At 43.4% G+C, this 23739-nt stretch overlaps 1 protein-coding gene across 7 annotated transcripts in view; it reads left to right on the top strand.

The window, feature by feature from the left end:
• lima1a (LIM domain and actin binding 1a) overlaps positions 1-23739 on the top strand; it is a 146887-nt gene that overhangs the window by 45676 nt on the left and 77472 nt on the right. For 5 of the 7 annotated variants that reach the window (XM_038786542.1, XM_038786543.1, XM_038786539.1 and 2 more), the window contains 2 exons: positions 14165-14298; positions 19516-19561. In XM_038786542.1, coding sequence (XP_038642470.1) covers positions 14180-14298; positions 19516-19561 — 165 coding nt within the window. In that variant the 5' untranslated portion in view covers positions 14165-14179. Of the gene's footprint in view, positions 1-3184; positions 3200-14164; positions 14299-19515; positions 19562-23225; positions 23311-23739 lie in introns of those variants that run through there. The other 2 variants (XM_038786544.1, XM_038786545.1) reach the window with 2 other exon arrangements.

Here is a 23739-nt window from a genome sequence, read left to right as displayed (position 1 = left end):
AACCCCAATCTCATCTCATTCACCTAATTAAGAAATCTGCTATCCTTATCTGGCCTACATACTATTCCAGAATCATTTTTTCTTAAATATTTTTATTGAAAACCTTTTCATGTATATGACAATAGGACATCATAATATAAAATGGATGTTACGAATTACGATCTAAAAGGAACACACTCAACAGTTAAGAACACACCCACCCCAACAATAAACAAAAACTAAAACTGTCCCTAACAACTGACCATGACCAACTCTTTTAAAAAAGGAAATGAATGGCTTCCATCTCCGTTAGAACTCCTCTCCTGACCTTCTAATGGTGCTCTTGACCTTCCATGAGGTCACCCAACTAGATCGAGGCACTAGGCAGAGTAGGAGACCTCCACCCAAGTAGGACTTGTCTCCGGGTCGTTAACCAGGCGGCAAAGGCGAGGACATCCACCTTCCGCTCCTGTCTGCAGCACTGATGAGTCAGACACCCTGAAAATGGCCACCATGGACAAGGCTCCAATTCGATGTTGATGAATGTTGAGAATCTCTGACATTAAAGAAGGAGGAGGCCCAAAAATGTAACAACTTGGGACACAGCCAGAACACAGGAGTATGATCGGGCGGTTCCTGAGAACACTGCTCACAACTGTCATCAACCCCTGAAGGGGAAAAAAAAATCCACTTCATAGATTATCATAGAATTTACAGTGCAAAAGGAGGCCATTCAGCCCATCGAGTCTGCACCGGCTCTTGGAAAGAGCACCCTACCCAAGGTCAACACCTCCACCCTATCCCCATAACCCAGTAACCCTACCCAACACTAAGGGCAATTTTGGACACCAAGGGCAATTTATCATGGCCAATCCACCTAACCTGCACATCTTTGGACTGTGGGAGGAAACCGGAGCACCCGGAGGAAACCCACGCACACACGGGGTGGATGTGCAGACTCTGCACAGACAGTGACCCAAGCCGGAATCGAACCTGGGACTCTGGAGCTGTGAAGCAATTGTGCTATCCACAATGCTACCGTGCTACACTTATCCTCGCCTTGGTCAGATGAGCCCTGGTTGGAGTCATACCTGTACAAAGGAAGATGGTGTGGTGGTTGGAGATCAATACTCTCAGCTCCAGGACATCAATGCAGGTGTTCCTCAAAGAGAGCAAAAACAAAATAATGTCTGATTGGGTGGAAGGCAGGAGAGGTTAAATAATAAAAATGATGGTGCAGGGAAAAAGGAGATGGTAATGGGACAAATCGAGAAACCCGATGGATCTGCAGGGTGTGCAAATGGAGAAAGCAGAATAATCACAGCCACTGTTGGCAGCCTGATCTGAAATTGTTGAACTCGCCGAGCTTGGAAGGCTGTAAACTTCAGGACAATGCAATATGCTTGTTGCATTGAAACGTATAAAATTCTGAAGGGGCTGGACACCGAGGTGATGTTTCACAGCTTCAGGATACGGGTCAGGTTATTTGGGACTGAGATGAGGTGAAAAGAGGGGGGTGAATATGTGGAATTCTCTACCACAGAAGGCTGTGGAGGCCAAGTCACTAAATAGGTTTCTAGACTCTAAAGGTGTCCAGGGGTATGGTGGGAGAATGGATTGTGTTAGGAAGTCGGAATGAAATGGGAAAAAAATGGATTAAAAAAAAAACACTGATTTAGCTGCACTGAGCACTTGGGGTGCAGATTAGCCGAGCAGCATGTTTTTGTATAGCAAAGTGGAGATAGCAGTCTCGGGACCTAGATCATAACCATGCTCCGTTGCAAAGCAGAGCTCTCTGAGAATCGAGCTGTTGTGCAGAAAGAAAGCAGAAGAAGTCGGTCTTTGTTGGACCTACTCTAAACTCAAAAGAAAGCTACAGGTCCTGTGTGGTAATTATTTGCTGGATTTGGCTCGATGTTAAAAACCTATGGGGTGTTGTTTTTGGGAAAGTGAATTCTTGGAGTTTAGGAATGAAGATCGATTTAGTTTGGGGGATAAATAGAGTATCTGCTGTGTGGGTAACCATTATTGTAGTTAATTGTAAATGTTGTTTTTACTGTTACCATTCTTGTATGTTAAAAGTGTAAGAAATGTTTTGTTGTTTGAATAATTTAGATCAGTATTGACCCCTTTTCTCACTGGCTTTCATCTCTTTTCTCCAAATTGCAAAGAACTAGCATTTGAAGTTTCACTTCTTGTATTTGGGATGTCCTCTCATTGAACCTCAGGGAGTTCATAACAATTGAGAGAATATCACCCATGACATGTTTTAATTCAGATTCTTTCATGGGATGTGGACATCGTTGGCTGTGCCAGCATTTATTGCCCATCCCCAATTACCCTTGAACTGAGTGGCTTGCTGGGCCATGTCAGAGGGCATTTAAGAATCAACCACGTTGCTGTGGATCTGGAGTCACATGTAGGCCAGACCGGGTAAGGACAGCAGATTTCCTTCCCTGAAGGGCGTTGATGAACCAGATGGGGTTCTTGACAATCCCCAGAGCGTTACGCAGGGCCTCTGGATTACTAGGCAAATGACAATGCCACTACCATTACACTGGCAGAGCAGGCCTGAGGGGCTGAATGGCCTAGTCCTATTTTCTGTATTTCTATGTCACCTGTTTCTAGAATGAGTGAAATTGGCTTGTGGGCGCGACATCCAACTAATTTGGATGTTGTCCAAGAAGTAGATGTATGATGTGGAAAGTAATGTGTTAACACTTGTCAGGGAAGTGACCAAACCAGTAAGCACATACTGTAATTTCACTGCACTTTCACCTGTCTTACAAATGCTAGTGTATTTCTGCAGGTGCCTTCAGACAAGTGCTGCTGCCGACGCTGCAGTTTTGGGGGTGGGGGGGAGCAAGCTTTTGTTCAGGTATTAATCAATTAATGGCCGATAAATGTGCTTTTGTGTGTTTTTAAAGTATCTTTATCACTGCATTTGTGACTGAATTGGGTTTGTTGTGTGCTGTTTGAGTGTTCCTGAAATGTTTGTCTCATTTGGAGGCCCCTATTCCAGTAAGTAATTTTGTATCAATACTTTGAAAAAGTGATTTCAAAAACTCTTGCAAGATATTTTTCTTTGCATATTCCCCTGGGGAATTTGAGGTGTTTGAGATTTGTGGTTCAGGAAGTTTCTATTTAATGTGGTGTTTTAATTAGCTTGCCAGTTTAAACACTTTAAATTGTATTGAAGATGAGCGATAAAGGATTTCTGGTAAGTGTTTTCTATGCTGTAATTTTAGATAAAGATACTTGTCTCTACTTGTTGAATGAACAGGAAATCTACCTACAACTAATATCCCATGTTTCTGACACTTGCTGCTACCAGATCAGGAAATCCTAATTAAATGATAGTTGAATTAAAACCTAAAGTTGTTCAAATTCATTGTCTTGGTAAAGTTCACTTATACACATAGATGTCAGTAAGCAGGAATAACAGCTGCAGCAGTCGATACTATCATGTTGAAGTTTGTAGGATGGTAAAGCTGGAGTCGTTAGCATGGCCAATCCACCTACCCTGCATATCTTTGGGTTGTTGGGGTGAGACCCACCCAGCCACGGGGAGAATGTGCAAACACCACGCGGACAGTGACCCAGGGCCGGGATCGAACCTAGGTCTTTGATGCCGTGAGGCAGCAGTGCTAATTACTGCGCCGCCCCTATTTTTGTATTTAAAAAAAAAAAAAAAAAAAAAAAATTTATATAAATTTAGAGTGCCCAATTCATTTTTTCCAATTAAGGGGCAATTTCATGTGTCCAATCCACCTACTCTGTGATGCACGATCAATAATTCCCGAAGCGAGATTGTAGGACAATTGAAGGCTTTATTGAACTAGATGTTTCCTCCCCCCAGCAGCGCAGGTACAGAAATGCAGCAGCTAGGGAAACACAGACTCTTGTACTCCGCCTTACTGGGTGGAACCAGAAGGCAGGCTTCACCAATGATCTTACAGTATCAGGTACCGTAATACCCCTAATACCGACTACCACATTCACCCCCCTGTTTAAAAAAAAAAAAAAAAAAAGTCCGGCGGGGGTGGTGGTCTCGCGTTAGACAGTGGTGGAGGTTATGGCGGTACCCGTCGGTGGTACAGTGTTTTGCCTTTTACATGTCTCTCAAATTATTTACAGGTACATTTCATAATGAAGCTATTAGTCGATCGCGGGCCCTGGCCGTCCTCTGTGATCGTAGCAGTTTCGACGGTGATGCAGGCGCCGGCTCGGGCATCCGTAACTCCGGAAGTGTGGCTTCTTCAGCTTCTTCACCCCTGGGCGGGGCCAGTGGAAAGGCCGATCCCCCTGGGAAGTGGCAGCCGTGGGGTGCGCCGGTGGGGTTGGTGAGGGGGGTATGTGTGGGGATCCAGCGGGTGCCAGGTCCCGGAGGGAGACCGTATCCTGCCAGCCATCGGGATACGCAACATAGGCGTACTGAGGGTTAGCATGAAGGAGGTGTACCCTCGACCAGCGAGTCCGACCTGTGCGCCCGCACGTGTTTGCGGAGCAGAATGGGTTCAGGAGCTGCCAGCCAGGTTGGGAGCAAGGACCCGGAGGAGGACTTCCTCGGGACGATACAAGATCTCGTAGTTGTAGAGAGCAAGGGGTACTGCATAGCTAACCTCCCCGTCCAGGGACGAGGGTTTAAGAATGTCCGACTCTATGTTCGTCCTCACCTCTGCACTGCCACACCCCTGGGAACTAGATGTTTCCCCTAGCAGTGCAGGTACAGAAATGCAGCAGCGAGGGAAACACAGATTCTTATTCTCCGCCTTACTGGGCGGAACCAGCAGGCAGGCTTCACCAATGATCTTACAACATCCGGTACCTCCAGCCTAGGTACCGTAATACCCCTAATACCGACTACCACACTCTGCACTTCTTTGGGTTTTCAGGGTGAAACCCACGCAAATACGGGGAGAATGTGCAAACTCCACATGGACTGTGACCCAGAGCCGGGATCGAACATGGGACCTCTGCGCCATGAGGCAGCAGTGCTAACCACTGCACCACCGTGCTGCCCAATTTTTGTATTTTTTAACTTTAATCGATTGTATACTTTATAAATTGCGACTAAACAGGCAGACGATTGTTGAGCTTTCTTTGAAAGGAATGAGAGACTGTTGTTGTACTATGGAACTATATTACCAGTAAATAATGCAGGAGGTGTGAGTAATGAAACCATATCCGTGTGCTATCTATCCCCTTCTTTGGTGTTGACTTGCATTTGATTTGCATGTAATCCCTTTTCATTTACTCTACTCTGAACTGGGTGATTGTGTTCCACAAGGTGGCAGTAGCACTTTGTAGGTCAAGCTATGTTTGTAGTTAACACACTGCAAACTTGAGAAAATATACGGCATTCAATTTTTTTAACCTTCTTGTACAATGTCAGTCAAGAATGGGTAAGGTTTGAATAACATGGGGATCATGTACAAACTCCACACAGACTGACCCAGAGCCGGGATTCCAAACCGGGTTCTCGGACGCAGTCCTAGTGCTAACAACTGCGCCACCTGCCGTCATCAGCCATGATCTTATCGAAGAGTGGTACAGGCTCGAAGGACCAAATACCTACTCCTGTGTCCAATAGTCTTGATAAGAGTATTTTACTGTTGCATCAAAGAACCAAGAAAATTACAGCACAGGAACAGGCCCTTCCTCCCTCCAAGCCTGTGCCGACCATGATGCCCATCTGAACTAAATACCCCTACCCTTCCCGAGACCATAATCCCTCTATTCCCATCCTAAGTCATGATGTCCTTTAAAGGTCACTTTCGTATCTGCTTCCACTCCCTCCCCCGGCAGCGAGTTCCAGGCTCCCACCACCACCATCATTTTCTGCTATCCTATCTGACCCTGATGTGATGAGTCCTGCATCTGCCTGTGTACATAGTGCGAGGAAGATTAATGTGTGGAAGAAGGGAAAGTGATATGTATCTGACTAGGATTTCGTTTTTCTTGGGTTGGGGGGTCAAGCTTTGATCTTTAATCGTACAGCACCAGTTTTGTTTGGCTTGACGGCTGGTGCTTTGAAATCCAGACTTTTAACGCGCCACTGGCAATGGCTAACCTCCACTTGCAGTTTAAAGTTGCAGTTCTGACTTTCATTTGATGCTTGCGGATATACCCTGGCAGCTGGGAAAGGTTCATGTAGGTAACTGATGTGTAAACAACATTATTGGTCTGTATACTCCCAGAAGTTGCAGCACAGAAACATTTGGCTCCTCTCACCTGTGCTGGTTCTTCAAACGCAGTTATCTTTTTGATTCCCCTTCCACTGATCTTTCCTCATCCATTTTGGATTCTATTTGTGTCATCAGTAAGCCTGATGGACTTTCATTGTGCACATTTAGACAGGGAAGAACCATGCAGCCATTGTCTGATACTTCCCTTCTAATATAAAAACATCATAATGATGTGTTCAACTGATAATTACCGGTAGAAGGAAGTCCGGTAAGATGTTCTGAGCTGACTTGGTTTGGGTCCAGGGCTAAAGCTGTTTAGAAGCTGGCTTCACCCTCCCATTTAAAAAAATAAATAAATAAATAAATTACACCCCTTTTTTCCCTTTGCCCTCTTTTTTTTTTTATTTCTCTCTTTTTTTCCCAGCGCAAAGGCCAAGTCACTGAGTCATCATTGTTTTTCAATTTAGCGTACCCAATTCTTTTTTTCCCCAATTTTAAGGGGCAATTTAGCACGGCCAATCCACCTAACCTGCACATCTTTGGGTTGTGGGGGTGAAACCCACGCAGACACTGGGAGAATGTGCAAACTCCACACGGACAGTGACCCGGGGCCGGGATCGAACTTGGGACCTCGGCGCCGTGAGCAGCAGTGCTAACCACTGCGCCTCCCTGCTGCCCTTTCACTGATTCATCCTGGTGTACAATTCTTGGGTGTTGGTAAGCGCACCTGTGCCTTGCAGGAGTGGTAAATCTGGGGGCTGCACGGTGGCACAGTGGTTAGCATTGCTGCATGACGGTGTCGAGGACCTAGGTTCGATCCCGGCCCTGGGTTACTGTCCATGTGGAGTTTGCACGTTCTCCCCTGCCTGCATGGGTCTCAACCCCCACAACCCAAAGATATGCTGGGTAGGTGGATTGGCCACACTCGATTGCCCCTTAATTGGAAAGATTTAATAAAATAAAAAGGAGTGGTAATTCTTTGTGTGAGCTAGGATACATTTATCAAGTCTGTAATTGCCTGATGTACTGATTTCCAGCACTGGATGGCAATCGGGAGCCAGATGACTGGCTCTATTTACCCTCTCCTAATGCTCTGGGATGCTGAAACTAATTGCAGCTACGTGGCTGAGGCCCACACACTGCACAGACCTGGAATAGAATCTGTACACTATTCTGTCTTTGTCCTTGCCCTCTTACTCGCCCTATTTCATGTAACAATGGGTTTATGAAGCTTGTAGTTTTACAATTTGAACCATCAAATACACAGCTATACAACACTGTACTAGACTGTTATGTTTTCAGGAGGGAACATTTGTGAGGTGCACAATTCGATCCCAGCCCAGCCCTGGGTCACTGTCCGTGTGGAGTTTGCCCATTCTCCCCGTATATGCGTGGGTCTCACCCCCACAACCTAAAGACGTGCAGGGTAAGTGGATTGACCACGCTAAATTGCCCCTTAATTTGAAAAAAAGAATTGGGCACTCGTAAAAAAGATTTTGAGCTGCACAAAACTGATAAAATACTGGTGGCTGCAGAGTCTGTCTCTAGGCAGTTTTGGATGATCTTGATTGAGAATCCTTCCATGGCATTGCCCATCCCTTACTCTGTAACCTTCTCCAGTCCTCCTTGACCCATCTCCAGTTTTTCATTAGCTCGATCATTGATGGCCGTTGCCAAGGCCCTAAGCCCTGGAATTCCCTCTCAAACTACTTTCCTCTCTCTTCCTGTTTTAGATGTTCCCTTAAAATGTACCTCTGACCAAGCTTTTGGTCATTTTGTCCTAATCTGCTTGTGTAACTCTGTCAAATTTTGTTAACCTCCTTGGAAGCACCATGGGACATTTTTGGTAGATTAAAGGTGCCACAGATGTTTGTTACATATTTTTGTTGGGGTATTTGTATGCTACTCCGATTATACACACAAACTTTGTCAGTTTATTTGACATTGTGCTGCTGATGCTAAATCATAAGCTTATATGGACTGCTAATTTCCAAATTGTTTGCAGGGCATCTCTCTGGACAAGATGAGATGAGCTAATTTGAGTTTAGATTTGAGGCCTGTACTGCTTAATCTCCAACCATTCTCAAATACAATCCTTTCATTAAGCCTGATATACAGTGAGTATCAGTATGTTCATTGCAATTGCAGTGATTATATCTTGATGACGCAGAGGATTTACTGTGACCTGTACAAGACTGCGAGTTGTTTACTCCAATAACCAGAATTTGGTAAAATGTAAGGGCAGATAAGAAGTTGACCCATGTCCATTTTCATCTGTTGCCAGGATGATGCGTATTGTTGTTATGTATCCTGACTGTCCTGATTCTTCGCACACACACTTCTGGTTATTTTTTTAACTTGAAGGGCTCGGCAGGAACCCTTGACTACAGGAAAATAGATGTAGGGCGGGATTTATTGACCAGGGATTTTTGACAGGGATGGTGGCCCACCAGCGGGATCTACCGTTGTCAACTGGATTTCCCGTTGAAAGTACCTCTTGTCACCGAGAGATCCATGGGACCGTTATTTCCTGCCGGCGTGAACAGCCGGTAAATCCTGCCCGTAGCATTGCAATAGCCACTTGTAAAGACCAGGGATTTATGTCACTGTACCCCTAAAATTGAAAAGGAATTGCTTGTGGTATGTGGTGTCATGTGAGAGTACCTTTAAGAAATGGGTGTTTATTACTGCAGTGATGTCAGAGAGTGGGTGGAACTGGGCTGTCTGTCAGCTTTTTACTTTTGTTTTAGGCTGTTTGCTACAGGGTGTTTTTTTAGTTTCGTATTCAGAGCTGGATAGCTGCAGTCACAGCCAGAAGGTGTATGAATCTCTCTCTCTGTAACCTAAAGATTGTAAATCGATCCTGGTGATTTTAAAACTAATAACGGTACGGTAGTGACTTTAACCTGATGTGCTTCTGGTAAAATGTGTTTTAAGTCTTATGGATGTTAAAAGGAAAGCTTAAAGGATTACTTGGTGTTGTATTCTTTGGGGGTTGTGTTTGAATTAATGGTTGCTAAGATGTTCACTCTGTTTTAAAATGGTTAACTTGAGTTTTTAGAATAAACATTGTTTTTCTTTAAAAAATACTTTTCCATTTCTGCTGTACCACACCTGTAGAGTGGGCTGTGTGCTCCCCATACCACAATCTATTAAACGTTGTGGGTCAGGTGAACTCCATGATACACTTTGGGGTTCTCTAAACCCTGGCCCATAACAGTGGTCTCTGCAATGCTAAGTGGTAATTCTTATCTGTGGGCCTCTGGTTAGTATCAGCCACTGACTTGACTCTAATCCAATCCTGTCATAGAATTGTAGAATGATATAGCACAGAAGGAGGCCATTCAGCTCATTATGCCTGTGCTCTTTTTCGTAACAATAAATCACTTGTCATAAGTAGGCTTCAATGGAGTTATTGTGACCACATTCCGGTGCCTGCTCGGGGAGGCCAGTATGGGAATTGAACCCATCTGCTAAACCCCTCAGTAGAGCTATCCAATTAATCCCACTCGCCTGCTCTTCCCCAAGCGTCTCCCAAACCTGTAACCACAAGAAGAACAAGGCAGTAGGTGTATTGAAACACCCACCACCTCCAAGTTGTACATTTATCCTGACTTTTAATATACTGCTGTTCCTTCGTTATTCCTGGGCTATGATCCTTAGACTCCCTGCCTAAAAGTATTGTGGGAATATCTTTGTCACATGGACTACAGTCGTTCAAGAAGGCAGCTCACCACTACCTTCTTGAGGGCAATTAAGGATGAGCAATAAATGCTGGCCTTGCCCGTGACACCCACATCCCATGAACTAATAAAAGAATCTAGTTCCACCACCATTGTAGACCAGGCATTCCAGATCACAATAGCTCATTGTATTTTGTTTTAATGTTTCCTCCTGTCACTTCTGGTTACCAACTTCTGCCACTGGAAACAACTTATCCTTTTATTTATGAAGTGTGGGCAACACCTAGCACCCATATATGATGGCTGGTGACCCCTTTCCAATCATTGGGGTGTGCCGAGAGCAATTCTAACACCTGTACGGTCAGCCTGGCTGTCATTAGCCAACTTAATTGCAGTAGGGAAATTTTGAGGTAGATGAGGAAGTAGCTGAAGTGAGTAATTGGAGAATGATGCAAGTTAATATACTGAGTGAAATGTCCCAGTTATTAGTGCTGGGGCTGCTGTGCTTCTGATTTCCATAATTATTGAGATTCAGTTGAATGCGTTTTTAAAAATAAATTTTGTGTACCCAATTCATTTTTTCCAATTAAGGGGCAATTTAGCGTGGCCAATCCATCTTTGGGTTGTGGGGGCGAAACCCACGCAAACACTGGGAGAATGTGCAAACTCCACACGGACAGTGACCCAGAGCCAGGATCGAACCTGGGACCAGATGGATTAATAACAATCCCCAGATTTATTCTAAAATGTTGTCCGTTGAAGTGCAAAGATCAAGACTTTGCTCTCTAACTAATTTACATGACATTGTATAAAGAACCTGTGGCTTTTTCCCCCACTTGAAGCTGCGCACTGTTCCTATGCAAAGTGCGTGGACTGGAGTCTGTGCGTCCAGCAAAAGTGTATTATTGCAACGGGGTATTTTTTTGAAATCCCAACTAATTTGAGCTGGATCAGTACTGATGGGATTGAAAAGAAGCCGATGTGTAAAATCCTGAAGAGATCCTCTTTTTTTAAAAAAAGAAATCCGTAGCCACCTCCGGTGTTACCCAGATTTCCGGATTGTGACTTGATGGTAATGGAGTAAAAATTGTCACATTCTAATGCATGTAGTTCCAGAGCTAATGCCCTTTACACTTGACTACACAAGTATTCTTGGCTGGTTGGCAGGATAGCACTTCAGGATGTTGCTTAATTTTTAAAAATTAATCTTTATTGTCACAAGTAGGCTTACATTAACACTGCAATGAAGTTACTGTGAAAAGCCCCTAGTCGCCACATTCCAGCACCTGTTCGGGTCACAGAGGGAGAATTCAGAATGTCTAATTCACCTAACAGCACGTCTTTCGGGACTTGTGGGAGGAAACCGGAGCACCCGGAGGAAACCCACGCAGACACGGGGAGAACGTGCAGACTCTGCACAGATAGTGACCCAAGCCAGGAATCGACCCTGGAGTGCTAACCATTTATTTTGATGGGTGGGGGGGGGGGGGGGGCAGCTTTTCTGGTGACTTTCTCTGGGTGATGATTGAATTCCAAATATAGGAGGAGGAGAGGCACGACAGTTGCCCTGCGTTCATGAGGGAAAAGATTTAGCCCAGCATTCAGTTTTCTCCGCTCCAAATATGTTTGTGCTGACATCAGGGCTCACACTCTGCTTTTACCCTGCAGCAAGGAGTCCACCATGCCCATGCACTGTCAATGTAGCAAAGTATCAGAGTGCTTCAGAGGATCTGGCTGACTGGAGACAGCCAGTGGAGATTAATGAAGGTGTCTAAAGCGGCAACTTTTAATATTGCGGGATGGGTTTACAGCAGCTCAAAATGTGAATGTCACCAAGCTGACCAGCCAAAATGTTTCCACTATATGCCCTGACACTGCTTCTCTGCTCTGTCCTGGCATGGATTTTCCCTAGTCACTGGGGAAAGATAATGAATGGCTTTATAAAAAGTATCAAACATTAATTTCCTGGAGTCTTTTAAAAACCCGAAGGGATTTTTCGGTGAGCCATACTGGGTGGGTCCTCATGACTTGTGTGTACATTGCTTTGCAAAACGTCAGGTAGTACATGTCTGAACATGATTTCCTTTTAAGATTATAGAAGTTGCTTACTGTCAAGGGCAGTGTTTCACTTGTATCTGTGTTTTACATTTACTAATTTGACTAAATTGAATGGGTGGGCTGAATTGAAACGTTTATTGGCCTCTTACCTCCTTTATCTGCTTCCTGTGAAAGAAAACGTCTTGTTTTTGTTTCAAATAGTAATTTGTAGGCATTGGTTGTATTTTCAATTGAATCCTTTGTTGCTCTACCAGATGAGGGATTGATTGCTTAATGTGTGACAGCCAGAGATCAACATGTTGAAATGTGCAGATATCATCCTAGTAAATGGGTGTACTCAACACTAAAAAATGTTAATGCTTCCAATTGCTGTAATACAAGTTATTAACACTTGCTCTGCTGAAAGTGCAGATAGGCAATCCAATTGTTGGACTTTTTGAAAAAAAATGTACAATATTTTGTTGCTATTGACCAAAATTAAATCCATAGCCAATTCACCCCATTTCCTCTCCTCTCTTCTTCCCTGCCCAAATAAGAGTGTGGCACCAGGATTCTGGAGGAAGCCATGCCCGTGACCAATAAATCCTACTTGCTCTGCAGTGTTAACAGCAAATGATAGTAAATTTAGATGGAAATTTGAACCAGCTTGTAGTTGAGTGGTACAGGTGTTAAGAAATCATGCCTGGTGTGTAGTTTGTACATTCTCCCCGTGTTTGCGTGAGTTTCGCCCCACATCCCAAAGATGTGCAGGGTAGGTGGATTGGCCACGCTAAATTGCCCCTTAATTGGAAAAATGAATTGGTTACTCTAAATTTTAAGGACGAAAAAATTTAATTCATGCCTGAAATTTCCTCCCCCAAGTATGCTTTCATGCTGACACTTGTTTAGGTTAGAGTCCACTGAGTTGACAGTAAATCTGGTTCCTTGCTGGCAGTAGACTTCGAGCCATATAAAAGCTGCCTGTGAATTTGCTGCCATGTATGAAGGAGCTGGAGTTAGAGTTTGCTTAGTGCAGGGTGTCTGCTCTCTACTACTGGTTCACCTGGGGTCTGACCCAAACAAGTGGCACTTATTATTTTTTTAAATCTTTAATGAGTTCCCAATCATTTTTTTAAATTTAAAGAGTACCCAATTAATTTTTTCCAATTAAGGGACAATTTAGCGTGGCCAATCCACCTACCCTGCATATCTTTTGGGTTGTGGGGGTGAAACCCATGCAAACACGGGGAGAATGTGTAAACTCCACACTGACAGTGACCCAGAGCCAGGATCGAACCTGGGACCTCGGTGCCGTGAGGCAGCAAAGCTAACCACTGCGCCAGCGTGCTGCCCTGTGTTCCCAATTATAAGGGCTCTCCTTCGAGGCCAGTATTGCCTCGAAGAGTGAATTTCTTTGGCTGTTACTTTTTATTGCCCAAGAGACTGGTTACTAAAAGGGACAAGGCAGTAAACCTGAGAATATGTATTGTCTTGACTAGCACAGTGGTTAGCACTGTTGCTTCACTGCGCCAGGGTCCCAGGTTTGATTCCTGGCTTGGGTCACTGTCTATGCGGAGTCTGCAAGTTCTCCCCGTGTCTGCGTGGGTTTTCTCAGGGTGCTCTGGTTTCCTCCCACAAGTCCCGAAAGACGTGCTTGTTAGGAGAATTGGATATTCTAAATTCTCCCCGTGTACTCGAACAGGTGCCAGAGTGTGGTGACGAGGGGATTTTCACAGTAACCTCGTTTCAGTGTTAATGGATGCCTACTTGTGACACTAATAAAGATTATTATTAATGGTGTTGTGGTTTGGGGATAGAATGCACTTTTTGTAGTAATCTTCCATTGAGAATGTGGAGAACTTTCGACATCCTTTCATCTAATAGGAGCAGCAACAGTATTAGAGGAGGAAGCTGGAAGAATCAAAAGAGATGAGATCAATGTAATGTGGGAAGCTGAATTAGTTGGTTAGATGGAACCATGGTCTACAACTTGATTTCAGTAGAATTTTTCTAAAATAAGTGTTGAATACTATTAAAATGTTAATTTTGCATCACTGTGTTTGTTAAATGCTTGGTGTTGTACAGAGCCATTTAGATCAGCAGGGAGCCATCAAAAGCATTGGTTTGATTAAGTACCTTGAGATATTTTTTTCTGTATAAGTGCAAGCTGTTGGTGTAACCACTTTGCACATGACAACCAAGTTTTACCCCCTGTGTTGTCTTGTTGGTATAGCAGTATCAGAAATGTATTTCATTACACACTTTTTTTTTATGCAGGCAAACCTAGAGGACATGGAGCGATCACCATTCAGCAGGGGGCAATGGACCTCTCAATCCCTGAGGATTACTGCCAAAGAGCTGTCTATAGTTAATAAAAGGGGCACAGCAGCCCTCAGGGAACGTTTTTCTAAGTAAGTACATTCTACATTTACTGTGATAAATAAGCTTTTTAGGTACACAAAAGGCTGTCTGTCTCTTTTTCCTTGTGTGCCATGTGACATTTTTGTATTTTGGCCAGTCTGGTTGGTGGACTTGGTTAACACCAATTTGAACCCACAGTCTTTTTTTTCTTCTTTTAAAAAAAATAAATTTAGAGTACCCAATTATTTTTTTTTCCAATTAAGGGGCAATTTAGTGTGGCCAATTCACCTAACCTGCACACCTTTTGGGCCGTGGGGGTGAAACCCACGCAAACACGGGGAGAATGTGCAAACTCCACACGGACACTGACCCGGGGCCGGGATTCGAACCTGGGTCCTCAGCGCTGTAGGCAGCAATGCTAACCACTATGCCACCTTGAACCCACAGTCTTAACTGAAGGGGCGCTGTGGGGCAGCATAGTGATGGTGGTTAGCACTGCTGCCTTACAGCACCAGTGACCCGGGTTTGATTCCGACCTCAGCTGACTGACTATGTGGAGCATGCACATTCTCCCCATGCCTACGTGGGTTTTCTCCGGGTGCTCCGGTTTCCTTCCATAGTCCAAAGATAAGGATAGGGTGAGGTGTGTGAGGGAGTGGACCTGGGTAGAGTATGCTTTCAGAGGGTCGGTGTAGACTTGATGGGCCGAATGGTCTTCTGCACTGTGAATTCTATGGATATTTGACTGATTTAATGAAGAATTTACTTAAACTTAACAAAATAATTTTTTTAAAATAGCCTCTGCTCAAGCATTACGCAATAATGATTGTAGCAACTTATTGTTTTACATATTCACAAGACTGGCTTGGACCTTTCAGAAGTTGCCTTCAAGCATCAAGGCTACACTTATGGATATTTATTCAGTTAACTACAAAGACTGGAACCAGGGATCAATTCTGGCCTTGGGTGACTATCTGTGTGGAGTATGCACGTTCTGCCCATGTCTGCATGGGTTTCCTCTCAGTCCAAAGATGTGCCGGTTAGGTGGATTGACCATGCTAAATTGCCCCGTAGTGTCCAAAGGTTAGCTGGGGATACGGTGGGGATTGGACCTGGGTAGGGTGCTCTTTCGTAGGGTTGATGCAGACTTGATGGGCGAATGGCCTCCTTCGCACTAGTGATTGTATGATGAAGGATGCAGTTGTCCCAAATACACTTGGGAATAGCCATGGTCCTAATGGCCATGTGTCTGCACTGAGAATTTTGCACCATGTTGCCACCCATATGCATAGCTATATTGAAAAGTATACTGTTTTCCACACGTGGGGGAAATTTGAGCTTTACTGCCCAATCTTTTCTCCATCTTGATTTGGATGTAAAAAAGGTAGCATTGTCCCATTTAGAAGTATACTATACACCACACCATCACCAAGATAATAGTTGGATGCTTCCTTTTTGAGCATCCATTTGTTTTAAAACACAATGCAACACAGAATGTGCCTGGTGTCTAAGCTTGTATGCAACTGTTCCGATTATTGAAATGAATTTTTAACTTTTCTTGCAATGAAATTCCTGTCGTACTTTGCCCTTTAAGAAATTATTGATCCCTGAAACAGTAGACTTTTGTTTCGTGAAACTATATCAATGTATCATGTTACGATCTCTATGGAGACCATTAATGTTTAAGAGAAATTTGAACACCCAGTGATTGACTGAAATAAGCTTGTGTTTTTAAACAAAAACATTAAAAAAAATAATTAAAAGCAAGCGCTACTAATTTAACACTATTTTAAATAATTCTTTATCCTCAAAGCAGAATAAAACACAACCACGCGCTAAAATCCTCAACTGAACCTTTCCCTTTCTCTTTCCACTTTGACCCCTGCAAAAAGTGGCTACTTACCCGGCCCTTCACTTCCTTGGGACCAACTCCAATTTTATCCACAGCTGCCTTGTAAAATCTGGGGGTTTTTTTAGCTCAAGCCTGAGCCTCGCTCTCAATTCCTGCTCAGTGACCTTAACAAAAAAAATTAGAAACACCCTGGTTTCTAATATCTCTTGTCCTGTCTTGCAGCTGTTCCACATCTCTTTGCAAATTCCTTTCTCTGCCTTCTTCAAGCTTCTCCACATCATTCTTCAAGCTTGGAGCTAGAGAAAAAAATATTCCTGACTCTTTTCCTGCCACAAATTCCCAAGTAAACTTGAGCTCCCACCCGCTTGATGAACAGTGAAGTTGGTATTTAGTTTTAAGGTGGAGGCCTCCTTCCTTCCCCACGAGTTGCAACTGTCTCTACCTGTTCCCAAAGAGAACTGCTGACTGCTTCTGTGAGCAAACACACAAACAGATAAATTCCACCAAAAATGGCCTTGCAATCTATCTCCGTGACAACACGGCATACGTTGGAACGGAATGTCCCAAACAGAAATGCAAACTCATTATTGTAGCTTCAAAACAACCCTTTTGAGGATGGCACAGGGCGCAGTGGTTAGCACTGGGACTGCGGCGCTGAGGACCCGTGTTCGAATCCCGGCCCTGGGTCACTGTCCGTGGGGAGTTTGCACATTCTCCCCGTGTCTGCGTGGGTCTCGCCCCCATATGCAGGTTAGGTGGATTGGCCACGGCAAATTGCCCCTTAATTGGAAAAGAAAATAATTGGGTACTCTAAATTTGTTTTTTTTTAAATAACCATTTTGATTCTGTGGCTGGTATTAATAATTTGTATCACAATTGAAGTTTTTATAACCCTTTCTCCAGACTTGCTAGTCCCACCAAGGAACTCTGTTGTTTACCAACTGTTTTTAGCTTCTTTTAATCTGGAAACTACATAAATAATTTAAATATTTTGTTGAAAAAGTGTAGACCTTTGCTTTATTAAGTTTTCTCACTTCCAATCCTGACCTCGTTAAATAAACACTCTGACCTGAGGTAATTACAATTTGTTCCTCAACCAAATGTTTCCATTTAACTTGTATTTAACACTTCCATCACCAGCCTAAAAGTTGTTTTACTAAAACACATGAATTATGGAATCAGATATTCAGTCATTGGGTTTCTAAAACCATGGCCATCCCCACCTGTGTTTTTTTTTAAAATTCTATGCATTTATTTTCTCTTTTTTTTCCCCTCCACTCCCTGAAGGTGTTGGCTCCCATGCGACAATTGGCCATTAATATCCTGTTCTGTTATTCATGGATTAAAACCGCTTCATCCCCACTGTTACCAGACTCCTGAATGACCCTCTTATGGGCTGAACTGATCTCTTCACGCATCATCTTCTCTACTGAGTAGTACTGCACTCCAGTCTGCTTCACCCGATGCCTGTATTTATGCATGTCCTATGTTTTTTCATGCATGGCACAATCTGTCTGGACTGTGTATGCAGAACAGTACATTTCACTGTACCTCGGTACACTTGGCAATACATCAAATCCAATCCATAATTGGACTATGGATGGCAGACCTTTTGTTGCCTTATGTCGTTTCTCACCCCGGTCATAGAATTTACAGTTCAGAAGTAGGCCCTTTGGCCCATTGAGTCTGCACCGACCCTTGGAAAGAGCACCCCACCTAAGCCTATCCCATCCCTATAACCCCACCTAATTTGGACACCAAGGACAATTTATCATGGCCAATCCACCTAACCTGCACATCTTTGGACTGTGGGAGGAAACTGGAGCACCCGGAGGAAACCCACAGTCAGCACAGACTGGCATCTTCCTGGTGACTACCTCCTAAGATATTTCGAAAGCTGAGCAAACTTTGGTTGCTGATCAGCATTAGAGCAGTCTACTGCTTGATTAGACATAAGAATGGCCATAATGTGAATTTTTCTTACCCTTTTTTAATTCTTACAAAAACTTGGGTTTTAATAAAGATATATGAATTTTCAAACCATTTAGAGGTGAATTGTGAGAAACACTCACTACAAATAATACATTTTAACTTTTCAAAAAGTTTTCACCCAGAGAGAACACTTTGAGCTGTATAAGATTGATTTAATTAAATTGGGTATGGGCACTCTATTGTTTCATGTATTTTCACTGGGTAGTTTATTGATGATCCCTCTGATATAAATAAGTCTGGTGACAATACTGATTGTGTGCAGGGAAAAGTGAGAATTTTTTTTTGGCAAAAGCTATTTAAAAAATATTGCTAGAATTCCATGCTTTATATCCAATCCGACATTAAGCATGTTTTTACATGTACTGTACTGGCAGTTCCTCAACCAATTCTTCTTTGTCACAAGACCTTGGACAGAAAATGTCAGGGGACACCATGACAGAGCTTGGTGTGGTCCCTGGTATAAGATTGTACCCCTATGGTTAATAGCATCTGGAACATAGAATATACAGTGCAGAGCACTGGGACTACGGCGCTGAGGACCTGGGTTCGAATCCCGGCCCTGGGTCACTGTCCGTGTGGAGTTTGCACGTTCTCCCCATGTCGTTGTGGGCTTCACCCCCACAACCCAAAGATGTGCTGGTTAGGTGGATTGGCCACACTAAATTGCCCCTTAATTGGGAAAAAAATAAAAATAATATTTGGGAATTCTAAATTTGTTTTTTTTTTTAAATGCAGTGCAGAAGGAGGCCATTCATCCCATCAAGTCTGCACTGGCCCTTGGAAAGAGCACCCTACTTAAGCCCATGCCTCCACCCTATTCCTGTAACCCAGTAACCCCACCTAACCTTTTGGACACGATGGGGCACTCTAGCATGGCCAATCCGCCTAACCTACACATCTTTGGACTGTTGAGAGGAAACTGGAGCACCCGTAGGAAATCCACGCAAACACGGGGAGAACGTGCAAACTCCACCAGTCACTAGAGACTGGAATTAAACCCGGGTTCCTGGAGCTGTGAGGCAGCAGTGCTAACCATTGTTCCCAAACCTGAATTTGTTTCCCCCGTTCCAAAGTCCAGGGAGACAGAAGGCCAATTGTAGCAATCCCACATTGAGAAGCATAGATCAGCACTTTGGGATCTCTCCTTCTTCTTCTCCTCCTCCTCCTCCTCCTCCTCCTCCTCCTCCTCCTCCTCCTCCCCCCCCCCCCCCCCCCGGTTTTCTTCTCTTCCCCCGCCCCCTTGCAGTTGTACTCAAAATGTCTGTCAAAATCTAGATGGAAGACTGAGAAGGGGCTCTGAAACATCATAGTGTGCCTATTGTTTTTGAGCAAACAGGCCCACCTCACTAATGAATGGTCATCCTGATGTGTCAAAATTCTCCCTTGCGTAATCCATATTAAACCCAGTCTCTTGTGCCCTCAGGTACCAGAAGGCAGCAGAGGAAGCAAACAGTGAACGGAAAAAAGGGGTAGGCACATCTTCAGATTGCTTAAGTGGTTTATTTTTGCTGCTTTGCACATGCAGAGGATGTACAGTGAAATGGATCTGCTCAATTAACACTTGGTACCCACAAATAAATGTATGCTTTTGAAATGTAGTGGAGTTTTTTATGCCCTTGTGTGCTCTTGCTAATCAGGAATTATAGTGTGCATGATCAGTAAGTGGTTTTTCAGTTCCATTCTTTTTTTTTTTACATTTTTCCAATTAAGGGGCAATTTAACGTGACCAAACCTCCTATCCTGCACATCTTTGGGTTGTGGGGGCGAAACCCACGCAGGCACGGGGAGAATGTGCAAACTCCACACGGACAGCAGTGCTAACCACTGCGCCACCGTGACGCCCTAGAATTTGTTCTAGACTTTGAGTCGGTTAGTTTCCCCAGAGCATCTACTTGTTGAATATATTTGCATTGGCCCAAGGAGAATAATTCACAACGGTTGTTAATTGGGTCATGCTATTGAAGGGCAATGATGTGGGGTTGAGTTAAAATAAAAACTGCCTGAAGCCATGGGGAAATGGTAAATGTAGTTTGCACAACTGTTGGAAATGAGTGATGTTTCACTCCTCCTTGTGCAGTGCAAGCAGGACCTATTCCCTCATTGAACTGAGAACTTGTCTTGTCTGGCAGCATTGTGCAGTTCTCGCACCTTGCTCTCTGCCACATCTTGCATCTCTATTTCTCTCCTCAACAGACCAAAGAATTGAAATTCCGGCACAGCACCTTTTTTATAATCAATATGATGGATCTATAAATACAGGAAACAAAACCCAAAAGGCCAGTGCCGTGTATGCCGATGACTGGCCTGCATTAATGGCCACCATATTTATAGGCAGTGAAGCACATGCATGGTCATCACCTGGCAGCAGGAGGAGAGAATGTTGTGAATTTCTATCCTGAGCTGACAGTGATGGATTTTGAAAGCTCCTTTTACACGAGTTAGAAGGGAAGAATTTGTAGACTGGAAACTAAAATCTTATTCCTGTGGGATTTTGTCACTTTGGTGAGTGTTTCTATGTAATTGGATTGTAGGCTGCTGAGTGAGAATTTTGAATCACTCCCCAATATGACTATAGTAAAATATCCCACGAAGAAAGGATTTTAGTTTTCTGTCTGCAATTCCTTCCATCCCCTTCTGCCACTCTTGAGAGGCTTCAGGTTCCAGCGGTGACATTATTGGATTTCTGCGCATGTGCAGATGGGTATCAATGGCCATCTTGTACACCCATATTGCTTGGTAGGAAATGGTGAACCCAAAAATGGGCCAACAATGAGTAGCCCTATTTTGTAATCAGCATCCAATGCAGAGGAGCTGAACTATATATAACTGCCTTCTTGTACAAGTAATTACTGGCCACAAAAGTTCTTCCAGAGATGGATTCTATGCTAATTGGTAGCCTTGAAATTATCAAAATAATTTGCAGAAGCTAAACTTCCTTGTTACAAATAAGGTCGGAAAAATGGAAAGGCAATTTGTCATCTCGATGAGGTGAGACTTCCGGGTTCTCCATTGCAGAGGGATCTTTGGGTCCTCATTCATGGAAAACTAGCATGCAGGTACAGCAGATAATAAAGAAAGCAACTGGAATGTTGGTGAGGAAGTGTTGTTGCAACTATACAAGGCATTGGTAAGACCGCACCTGGAGTATTGTGCACAGTTTTGGCCCCCTTATTAGAGGAAAGATGTAGTGGCTTTGGAGGCAGTTCAGAAGAGGTTCACTAGGTTGATCCCAGAGATGAGGTGTTTGTTGTATGAAGATAAATTGAACAGTTTAGGCCTATAATCTCTAGAGCTCAGAAGAATCCAGGGAGATCAAAGTGAGGTATACAAGATGTTGAAGGTATGGATAAAGTAGATGTGGAGGGGATTCTTCAATTTGTGGGGCATTCCAGAACGAGGGGGTAAGAGGTAGCAAATTTAAAATGGAGTTGAGGGGAAACTTCTCCCAAAGGGTTGTGAATCTGTGGAATTTGCTATGCAGTGGATGCTGGGACAGGGAGTAAATTTAAGGAGGAGTTCGACAGATTTTAAATTGATAATGGGTTGAAGGGTTATGGAGAATGAGCAGGATGATGGAGTTGAGGCCAGGATGAGATCAGCCATGATCAAATGGCAGAGCAGACTTGATGGGCCAAATGGTCTCATTCTGCTCCTATATCTTCTGAAAAAATAACTAGATAGTTAATTGAGAGCCTAGTGGTGTGTTCAAGAGTAGAATTTTACTTTCTAGATCTATATTTTTTAGGAGGAAAAGTAAAATCTCCACTGGAGAGAAAGAGGTTGGAGAGTTATATTTCTGATGCCAGTTCCTAAATTAGATCAGTGATTAGCTAAGCCATATAGACTAGGTGAATCCCAGATTTGGTCCCTGAGCTATGCTGAGTTAATTGGTAGTATTTGGAGGTGCTACAATTGATCTCCAGCCTACTGAAATAGACGGGAGAAAATTGGCCAATACTCCTGCTGGCCGTCCAGTAACTCGTGTTCGTGTAATTATTTGATGAAGATTGAATCCAAGCTTAATCTGCATATAGATTGGGCAAATCAAATTGGTCACCGAGGAGGACTTCCTGGAGTATATAGAGGATGGTTTTCTGCATCAACAGGAACCAACTAGAGAACAGGCCATCCTAGACTGGGTACTGTGTAATGAGAACGGAATCATTGGCAATCTAGTCTTGGTGATGAGCAACCATAATATGACCGCACTTTTCATCAAGATGACGAGTGACTCCCATTATCCCCGTGTTTGCGTGGGTTTCGCCCCCACAACCTAAAGATGTGCAGGGTAGGTGGATTGGCCACGCTAAATTGCCTCTTAATTGGAAAAATGAATTGGGCACTCTCAATTTTTTTTTTTTTTAAAGTTAAACTGGAAAGATGGCCAATCCATGGCTTACAACGGAAATTAGAGATGGTATTCTATCCAAGAAAGAAGCATACAAATTGGCCAAGAAAATCAACAGGTCTGAGGATTGGGAGCAGTTTACAATTTGGCAAAGGAAGGCCAAGGGATGAGTTAACAAGGGGAAAATAGAGTACGAGAGCAAGCTTGCAGGGGACATAAAACTGACTAAAAGGCTTCCAGAAATTCGTAAGACATAGGAGCAGAATTAGGCCATTTGACCCATCGGTCTGCTCCGCTGTTTGATCTTGGCCAATTTGGGTCCCTCGGTGATTCACTCGTCACGTTCGGTTCCATGCCAGGCGCAAAGGGGTCGCTGAATTCTGCCCTAATAGTTTAATTTCTTGGTTTTAGATTCTAAAAATGTTTGCTTTAAAGATCAGAAGCACAAAAGTAGAAAACTGTTGGGAAATTGCATGGTTTAAGAAGTAACAATTTTTTTTTTAAATGAAGAATTTCTAAGTGGTGGTTGGGAAGTGCAAAATGATGACCCTAGTTCAGGTCGGTCATGCTTCCCTTTAACACAAGCTTCCCTTTTTCCCACATAGCCATGCACCCTTGAAAAATTAATCCATCAAAGGGATCTTTTAGTTTCTGTTAAATGCAAATAGTTTTTGTCTGGCCTTCTGTTGAATTCATAGGTTATATGCCTATTTGGATTTGAAGAGTTAAATTTCTGAGGTAGGTCTCAATCCCAGTTTATCCAATAATCCCTTTTAATTCCTACAGGTTTTATCAGGCTATTTTTCTCTTTCAAACTGTACGGTAAAATAGAAGGAGTATAAGCACCTGGTGTTAATGAATTGCAAGCAGGTACAGTTGTTGCTAATGTTCAATTTTAAATTTGTTTACCATTTTGAGGATTATGTTTAGGAGATAGCCTCAAGTAATCTGTCTAATTTTAATTAATCAAGTAGCAATGACAGCAGCTGCTGGGGCTACCTTTGTTCTTCTTGTCTACAGGCATTTAAAAAAAAAAGGAATGTCAAGCTTAATTCCTAATTTAGTAAACAAGACATGTCCAGGTTGAACTGCAATAAGTGGAAAAACTGGATATCCTTCAGTCACCATGTTATCATTGTTTAAGAATGTAGTATTGGAAACCAGTAAGCAAAGCCAAATGATAGTGTCTATAAGAACTGAAGTTTTAGTATTTTGATGAGGATATGTCGGGTGCGATTGAATGGCCACACTGCGCTCAAAAAGCAACACGGCCGATAGAAACCATGAGACCCCGCTCCT

This window comes from Scyliorhinus canicula, chromosome 28, assembly GCF_902713615.1.
Source record: "Scyliorhinus canicula chromosome 28, sScyCan1.1, whole genome shotgun sequence".
Taxonomy (NCBI): Eukaryota; Metazoa; Chordata; class Chondrichthyes; order Carcharhiniformes; family Scyliorhinidae; genus Scyliorhinus; species Scyliorhinus canicula.
The sequence above is the reverse complement of the archived record's forward strand: the minus strand, read 5'-3'. Positions and strand labels throughout refer to the sequence as shown.